The sequence below is a fragment of the Salarias fasciatus genome, chromosome 20, assembly GCF_902148845.1.
Source record: "Salarias fasciatus chromosome 20, fSalaFa1.1, whole genome shotgun sequence".
Lineage (NCBI taxonomy): Eukaryota > Metazoa > Chordata > Actinopteri > Blenniiformes > Blenniidae > Salarias > Salarias fasciatus.
In genome coordinates, this window is record NC_043764.1 from 12384588 (window position 1) to 12393220 (window position 8633).

General features: G+C 44.1%; 1 protein-coding gene across 2 annotated transcripts; it reads left to right on the forward strand.

Annotated features, from left to right (window-relative positions):
• Positions 1-1997: 1997 nt before the first annotated feature.
• Positions 1998-8382, forward strand: znf217 (zinc finger protein 217). 2 transcript variants are annotated; one of them, XM_030118736.1, is made up of 5 exons: positions 1998-2076; positions 4071-5357; positions 5443-5550; positions 5852-7117; positions 7203-8382. In XM_030118736.1, exons 2-5 carry the CDS (start codon positions 4112-4114, stop codon positions 7313-7315), a joined length of 2733 nt encoding a protein of 910 aa, XP_029974596.1. In that variant the 5' UTR covers positions 1998-2076; positions 4071-4111; the 3' UTR covers positions 7316-8382. The 2 variants fall into 2 exon arrangements, with proteins under 2 accessions (XP_029974596.1, XP_029974595.1); XM_030118735.1 differs by lacking the exon at positions 1998-2076 and adding an exon at positions 2176-2269 and having other exon boundaries at positions 7203-7336.
• Positions 8383-8633: the final 251 nt, after the last annotated feature.

Sequence of the window (8633 nt, forward strand, 5' to 3'; positions counted from 1 at the left end):
CATGCTTTTTAATAAATACTCAAGACAGCTGGGCGTTCGACACATTTATGCTAAACTGCTGAGTGAGTGAAGTTTGCCACCATTGTGTTTACTGGTCCTGAACTGGGAGTGGTTCCTACCAAAGTTGTTTTTTCTTCTTTCCCCCAGATTGCAGCCGCTCGGGGGAGGAAGTCTCACTGTCAGTACTGAATGAGTCAGCTGAATATCCTCATTGATTGTGTTATGCAGGAGCTTCAATGCCATCAACGTCTTGTTTAACTCAAAGTGGTATCACTCTTTTCACATTCAAAATGTAAAACACATATCTATAAATAATAATAAAATGTATTACTTATTGCACTCCCATTGATTGAAATATGGCATCTGTACTCAGTATTACCGACATTTGTCATTGCTGATTGATGCAAAAGTTGATTTTCTTCATTAATTTGTACTGTTTGACAGCAGTACTGTGGATTTATCAACATTATTAGGCCATGCCAAAAGTCTATAAGGCAATCTGTTAAATGTGTCATACTGAGAACCTCATCCTCCATATTAATGTGAAACAAACACACCGATGTATGTATTCACCACTATTATCCAACAAATGTGAGCTATGGTGAGATTAAATGGGATCAATGCCTCAGTGTTTGGCACATTTCAAATTCAAGATGCGCGTTTAACATGTCAATAACAGCTACACCTAGTTTTAAAGGATTAAAAAAAGAAAAACAAGTCATGGGATGTTTAATGTCACAAAAAAATAGAGGCTGTATTTGAAGTGGTTAATATGTGGCATTTGTAATAAACATTACTGACATTTATCTCTACCTGCTGATACTAAACAGCAGATAAAAAAACACTGTTAATGAGACTTTTTTCATTTGCTTTTGATGGCAGGAAAGAGGATTTCTTTTAACGTTGTGGGATTAAGCTTGTTTATACCATGGCAGAGGTTTTGCTTGTTATACATCTGACATTTTTTTTTAGGAGGATATACCTCCAACCATACACACCTCCATTAATCCTCACATGCATGATAAAGTGACATTAAATAGGAATGAAACCTGGTGTATTTGCACATTTCTAATGGAATCATATGAAACCCAACAATAAACCTATTCTTAATAGTTTTATTGGAAGTTATTTAAGGAATTTAAAATCAGCATTGCTTGCTGATACAAAATAAATCAAACTTTCTGAAAATGTGATTTTAATGGCAGTACTGTAGATTTACTTCAACTTCAATAGGTGTTTTTTTTCCTTTGGAGTGCAATTATTTCTTTGCTGCGATACTATGCCTTCAACCATATTTATACACAAAGACACAAACGGCAGCATTAATCATCATTAAATGGAGTATTTCTGCACATTTCAAATGGGAAGAACCTGACATTTTGCTGTGACTCAACCAACCTGCTTCTGCAAAAAGCGTCATGTAACTGTGAAAAGTTTGAGGTTCCCCTCCCCCCACCTCCACATGGTTTCTGATGCGAGACCAAAGCACATATAAGAAGGAGAGGAAGGAGGAGGAAGCCCTGCTTACTGCCACCAACCATTTTCTACCATCACCAATACTTTACGTGAGTTCAGCGCAGCACTGACATGCAGTTAGAGTCCGGCACAACTTTCACAGAGTTTCTGGATTCTTGAAGACAGATTTAATCAAGGTAAAAAAAAAAAAAAAAAAAAAAAAAAAACATTCTCTCTATATGTAAAAGGTTCGTTATAATAGCAGTAACTGTATGCAAAATGAGCGAGTTAAAGTGGAAACCGAGGTGGAGACTTCCACGTTTTCTGTCTGTTTTTTAATAATAAGTTGTAATGAGTTAAGTTTGTGCGTTTTGTGTGTTGCAGGTAACAATTAACTCACCTATTCATGCTCTTTTTGTCACCCCTGATCACGTGACCGGCTAATGTGGATAAGGGTTGTTGTTTTTTTTTTTTTTTTTTTTTTTTTTAGGTGGGGGGTCGTGAACGCGCACCATCTTCCTCCTGCTTTGGGAGTCGTGACGGGAGCGCGCCTCGCTGGGTTCAACAGCTGCAGCACGGCAAGTCGGACGAAAACGATTCACATCCACACCGACGGAAAAGGTGAGTTTTCAGCAGTTTGCACACTGTGTCCGCGTGCGATCGTAGCAGTATGTGCGTGTGTGTGTACGTGCGTGCGTGCGCGAGACGGAAGGAGCATCACACACATCTAAAACAACAGCTCGTAGCTTCACTTGAACTCCGGGGCTCAGCTGTAATCATTATTAATCCGGAAATTCTCACTTGGTATTGTTTGGTGAGTTTCTACACTTGTTTGCTCGCGAGTGTTTCCGTCGCTTCCGCGCGCTGTCCTCTATTAACTGAAGTTTAACTAATTTAACGAGTCGTTATGTTACTTATGAAAGTGGCTTTTTAAACAAATATCGCGAGCACACGCACGCACACATACACACACACACACACACACACAGCGTAAGCTCGTGCTTCTCCAGTTAAATCTCGTTCGTGTGAAAGCGTGTTTTTTTTCTTTCTCTCTCCTTCTGTTGAATAATTCATGCTAAAGTTTAAAAAACCAACGTGTTTATATCACTCTCCAGCCTCATCGGGTTTGATGTGGATCTGTTCGTCTCCTGGAAAGAGAGCAACAGAATAAAAAGCTCGTGTTTTGGGTTATAAAGGACATATTAGGATGTAATAACCGCTGGGGTGATCAGATAATTGAGTTTATAGTCGTTTAAAGGAGCTAACTGTTGCTCCAGCATCCCTTCGCCCTGAATGAATGGTGTTAACAGGGCTGGGTTGACTGGAAAAACAGGGTGGCTAACAGCAAGCCTGCGCGTTCTTTAAAGAAACCAGGAAAGACAGAAACGAGACATTCTACATGGAGTTAAACTTCTACCATATTATCTTCTGCGTTCCATGAAACTGCAGAAGTTTAGTGTTTAATTTGGTTTCATTTGCTGGAAAAGGATTGGAATCCAGAAGCTGGGATTTCCCCACTTCACCTTATCAACTCCATTGTTCAGTTTCAACTTTGATGGAACCATTTTAAAGTGGTGTTATGAATGTATACACAGAGATACAGTAATGCTACAGTGGACAGCTTCATTTCTATTTGCATGAGTTGTAGATCTTGCCCTTCAGGTTTCACTACCCTGAGGCCAATCACACAGTTTTTTTCCTCTACTGAAATAGAGGCAGATAACAATTATTGTCATTGTTTATTAATGTGTCAAATCCTGGCTGATTAATCAACCAGTCTCTCTTTGAAGACTTAGAAACTGGCATGTTTACACACTATATTACCAGCCATCAAGTTACAAGGCTGGCCGTCTGATTTAAACCAACCAGCTTACTTGATTTGCTGCCATTGTTAAGACTAACTAGGGTTTATATCACCAATTGAATTATCAGGATAAACTCTCCTCATCTATGTAAGTTCAGAAAATGCTTGCCCTCACCCGCTGAAGAACAATCCTGTGAAAACAATGTTGTTCAAGTTATTTTATCTGAGTATTTGTTGTTGTTTTAATTCAAGGAAATCAGAAAAAAAAATATTTTATTTTTTTACACCACAATGCCAAATGGGCCTTTCTGTTAAAGGAAAATTCATAACTTTAAACTAATTTATGTTATTTCCACCTTTTAGAGAAGTCGATCATAAGAAAAGTGTAATGAATTTCTTTTTTTTTTTTTTTTTTTTTTTTTACAAAAAATATTCAGTATGGTTTATCCAGTTTGTTTTGGTGACAGTTCCAAAGCTGTAAGCATATTTTGATGAATGTCATGCTAATATCGCTAAACACAATTATATTGGCCAGGATAATACAATCTTAACCTTGTCCCTCTGGCTAACCGTGTTGACCAATCGTAACATGCAGCCTGCAATGATTTGTCTGACTTTCCAACAGGAACCATGGGGAGGGGTCTAGCAAAAGTTCCTTTCTCAGCATAAATAAGATCTTATATGCTTTATGCAATGTACAGTTTACACCAAACACAGTTTTCAGATGCTACTATACTATGAGTTAAAACTTTCTGTTGAGGATATTAAATAATGAATACAAATTGAAGATAAACTTCCTTTTTCTTTCCAGGTACCTGTCGCCCCGACAGTGTGACCGACTCCGAGTGGAGAATGCCGACCTACTCGGTGTTGCCGTTTGTGGATTGCTCAGATGGGCTACCTCAAGATATACTTATAAGTGACAGTGCAAGCATCCCGGGGCTCGGCTGTAGCATGACACCACACACCACCTACCCGGAGCCTGTGTTGCAATCGGGAGGAAATGCACTGCTGTCGTGCATGTTCTGCGATCAGACGTTCACTCGCCAGGATGAGCTGGGCCCTCATGTGCTCACAGAGCACCCCACCACCTTCTCAGAGCCCGCCGTGCTCCGGGTCGAAGCAGAATTCAGGATCCCAGGGGAGGGGCCCAGGATCAAACCCAACAGCCTTCCTGTGGAAAAAGAGGAGGTTCACAGCTGCATTTTGTGTGGCCAGATATCACAAGACGCCAGCGAGCTCGAGTCTCATATGAGGAAGCACAAAGACTACTTCACCTACTGTTGCAATGTCTGCGGACGTCGGTTTAGAGAATCTTGGTTCCTCAAGAAACATGTAAAGGTGCACGCGAAACCAGGCGGAAAGGGCAAGGGACTGCAAGACTCCGAGCCCCCCATGACAATCAACGATGTCGTGCAGGAGCCTGCACCGGAGCCTGTGGTCAGCTCTTACAAAATGTGCATGGTCTGCGGCTTTTTTTTCCCGGACCACGACAGTTTGGCCGAACATAGTAAAATACATAACCGAGAGGTGGAGCCAGACAAAGATAAACAGCGGCTGGATGGAGCTGCCGAATCCCAAGAGTTATTTCTTCAAGGCCTGAATGTTAAGCCCCGTGTTACAGAGAGCGACCTGCCTGTCAGAACGTCGAAGTGGATTCCTCAGTTCAACCCCTTTGTCACTTATCAGGCCTGGCAACTTGCAACCAAAGGAAAGTTAGCCGTCGGGCCAAATAATCAGAAAGAAACTGGCCAGGAAGCCAGCACAGATAATGAGCAGAGTGGGTCTGATAAGGAAGAATTGAATATGATTTGGGTCAAAGGTCAAGAGGACCAGCCTTTGAAAAAAGTGGCAGGGAAAGAGCGCCGGCCTCAGATCCAGCAAGTAAAGAACAAATACAGGCCGACCACTTGTGAGGTGTGCCAGAGGACCTTCAGGACCTACCACCAGCTGGTCCTCCACTCCAGGGTGCACAAACGGGAGAAGAGCGGGGAAGAAAGTCCAGTTTCTTCTGTCGACGCGAAGCAGCCGAGAGCGGTCTCACCGGACCAGGGAGAAGAGGTCACTGAAGAGGGCTTCGAAGAAGCCATGGATTTAGGTAAATCCACATCTACACACTTGTTGAACGTTTTGGAATTTTCAAAGTATTATTTTGTTCACTGTATTTGTCTCTATTTTCCAAGGTGAAGATGGATTTGATCGCTCAAAACCCAGATCGAGACATTGCACTCACTGTGGGAAATCCTTCAAGTCAAGTCACTACCTCACAGTTCACTTGAGGACTCACACAGGTATGTTTTTGTCTTCATATCGAATAAATGTGCTCATATGCCTTCAATATATCAGTAGTGATTGAAGCTTTCTTTAGATCATATTCATGTATATAAACAAACCAGAGGTTGCTTTTCGTTTCAGTTTTGAAAAACTTGTTTTACTACACGAAGCATTTGCAAAAAAAAAAAAAAGTTGGCTGCTGCTGTATGTGACGATTTTACAGCTATCCTGTAGTTTCAGTGATAACTTTATGAATTGAAGAGTTTTGACTAAATTGTGCTCCATAATTTAAAGACTCCTATAATTTGTTTGTTTCAGGTGAGAAGCCTTACAAGTGTATTTACTGCGACTACGCTGCCGCTCAGAAGACGTCACTGAAATACCACCTGGATCGCCGTCACAAGGACAAGCCCCCCATGCAGATCCCCAGCAGACCGGAGCTGTCCGTGCCCTCCCCCAGCGAGGAGAAGCCAGGAAGCGATGATGAAAAGCCCGAGGCCAAACTCTGGGGTCCCACCAGTGGATCGCCATTTGGCGGACTGGGCGACGCCAGTGGCAAGCGCAGCAGTCCACCACTGCTGGTGAAGACGGAGTACAGCGAATTGTCCCCAAGCAGTGAGGGGCTCCCCTCACCTGTTCACCTGGAGAAGGTCGACATAAAGAGAGAAGATTCAGAGGCTCCATTAAATCTGTCTCTGAAAGAGTCTCTCGCCATCCCAGCCAAGAACGTAGTATTTCCCATTTCCTGCTCGTTCTGTCCCTTTATAACCGTCCACCCCGAGGTTCTGATTATCCACCACAGGCTGATCCACAAGAGGAGCAGATTCACAGGCAACACTAGACTGAGGCGCTTCACGGGCTGCCCCCCCGCGCTGAACGGGAAGGATGTTCCCCCGCTTCAAATCGACAGGCGCAACCCGCGTCGAACCAGGTCCCCGCCCCCCCCGCCGGGAAAACAAGCAAAGCCTCCTGTCAACCCCCCGAACGGTCCGAGGCAGCCGCCTGCCCCCCCTGGCCCTGCACCCGTACAGGAAGCCGTCCAGCCCGTCAGGGTGAACCCCGGTTCACAGCCCGGTCAGGAGTCCTCCAGACACGCAGAGCTCCAGAGGAGACCCGGCGCCGGCGGCAGGTTCACCCTGGACCGAGCGGGGGTCGGCGAGAGGAGCTACCCGCCCAGAGGCGGCTCCCTCTGGCACTCGGACGCCGCCAGGCTGTGCATCGCCACCCCGTTTCGGGGCCTCCCTAAAATGGACTTTGGCGAATCCGCACGCAAACGGATGAGGTTTACTGCGCCGGCCGGCACGATGGCCGACCCCGGGGAGAAGCCGGCGGTGAGAGGACCGCCGATGGACGGGCCCAGGAGGCTGCTCATGACGGGGAGGAGCATGAGGACCATGCCGCAGGGGGCCGGTCTGCCCACACCGTCCGAGGCTCTGGGGGCGTGCCCGCCTCTCGGGGCAGGTCTGGACGCTGAGTGGGGCATGATGAACCTCCTGCATCCCTACACGCCAAGCGAACTGGCCGCTTTCTATCACAGCACGCCGCCCAACCCCAGTCCCGGAGGACTGGCCCCTCCCACAGCAGGTATGGAATAGATGACCACTGTAGATTTGAGTTTTCTCTCAGATTGTTTCAGAGCTAATGTCTCTTGTTTTTGTTTTAATCTCAGGAGGCAGGACTGTGCTGTACCCACACTTACCGGGCCTACCCAACCTGCAGAGGAGAGAGCCCACCAGCTCCTTCCCCAATCAACGCTACGGGATGTCTGACAAAAGTGCCTGAAGGGAAAAACCACTGAACTGAAAGTTTGAGAACTATTTTGGATCTTCTTCATTTCTAAACCCTGACCAGACTTATTCAGAAAACCTTGAACTTGATATGAATGAAGTTCTAGAGACCGTTTTCTCTTACTCTGGATTTCAACGGCTGTTGCTGCTACCTTATTTTGGAGAATATCTTCAGAAATTGAATTTCATGTATATATTTGATGTCAGATTGATTTTGCTCCTGTACTCTGCTAGAAGAAAATGACATTTCAGAGAATTTCCTTAGACTTTTCCTTTTTGTTTGAGATTAAGAGTGCAGATCGTCTCTATGTTAAATCTTTCCATTCAAAACTGTTGATCATTTTCTGTTTGACCCACACTAACCTGTAGATATGTGACTAAAGAAAATAATTTGTGGGGTGAAGATCCATTTGTAAAGCTTTCAGTACATATTGAACTGTGTTGAGCTAAAGCCTAAGAAATAATATTTGGGAGAACACTGCTTCTTTATTTTAAAAAAAATAAAACAAAACAAAAAAAACCTCTTGATACCCAGGCAGTAAAAGACACACTATTCCTTATTTAGGTTCCTCGTTTCCTGAGCACAGTGTGGTGGGGAGTTTTTGTTGAATTTTGGATGGCTTCGGCCGAGGAGTTTACGGGCCACAGTACCTACCGACCCCCTCGCTGCGCGTCGGACAGTTCTACCTCATGCTGCGATCGAGACACTTCCCTCTGTAAAGCTGCTAAACGCGATCATGCCGGCTGAGCCAGTCGTCGCCCTTCAACAGGCGCTTTGAGCTGTAGGCTACGAAAATCACAGAATTAACAAAACACAAATTTAAGTTTCGTTTGTTTCATGTGCTTTTTGATTGCGAGCCCAGTCGGAGTTGACTGGTCATCAAGTGGTCTTTATGAGATGTCAAAACCAGGAAAAATCCAGCGGCGGCAGCAGCTCTGCCGATGTATGGCTCAGTTTACCGTACACTGTGAATGAGAAATCTCAGGTTGTATGCACAAGTTGCAATGTAACTTTGTCTTTTTGCCACTTTTGAAAAAGCCTGAATTGAATAGTTTGTTTTATTGTCATTGTTTTGTTTTTTTTTTTTGTTGTTTTTTTTTTTTCGGTTTGGTTTGGTGTTCACATTCCATGTATGCTTGAGTACGAATGGAAATATTTTGAGTATTGAAAGACACATTTCAGAAATAAAAAATTAAAGGTGACTAAATGACTGTTTTTCTCACACATGTCCACTCAGAAAACAAGAGGAATTTGTGGACCTTTGACCCTGTTGGTCTTTCTGCTTAAACAAGCAAGTTTTTTTTTTTCCTTC

What these genes read in the sequence shown, in the direction of transcription:
- znf217 (XM_030118736.1), top strand. Translation starts at nt 4,112, where the DNA reads ATGCCGACCTACTCGGTGTTGCCGTTTGTGGATTGCTCAGATGGGCTA. An exon ending in CGAAGAAGCCATGGATTTAG is followed by an intron (nt 5,358 to 5,442) that starts GTAAATCCACAT and finishes CTATTTTCCAAG; the next exon opens with GTGAAGATGGATTTGATCGC. An exon ending in TCACTTGAGGACTCACACAG is followed by an intron (nt 5,551 to 5,851) that starts GTATGTTTTTGT and finishes TGTTTGTTTCAG; the next exon opens with GTGAGAAGCCTTACAAGTGT.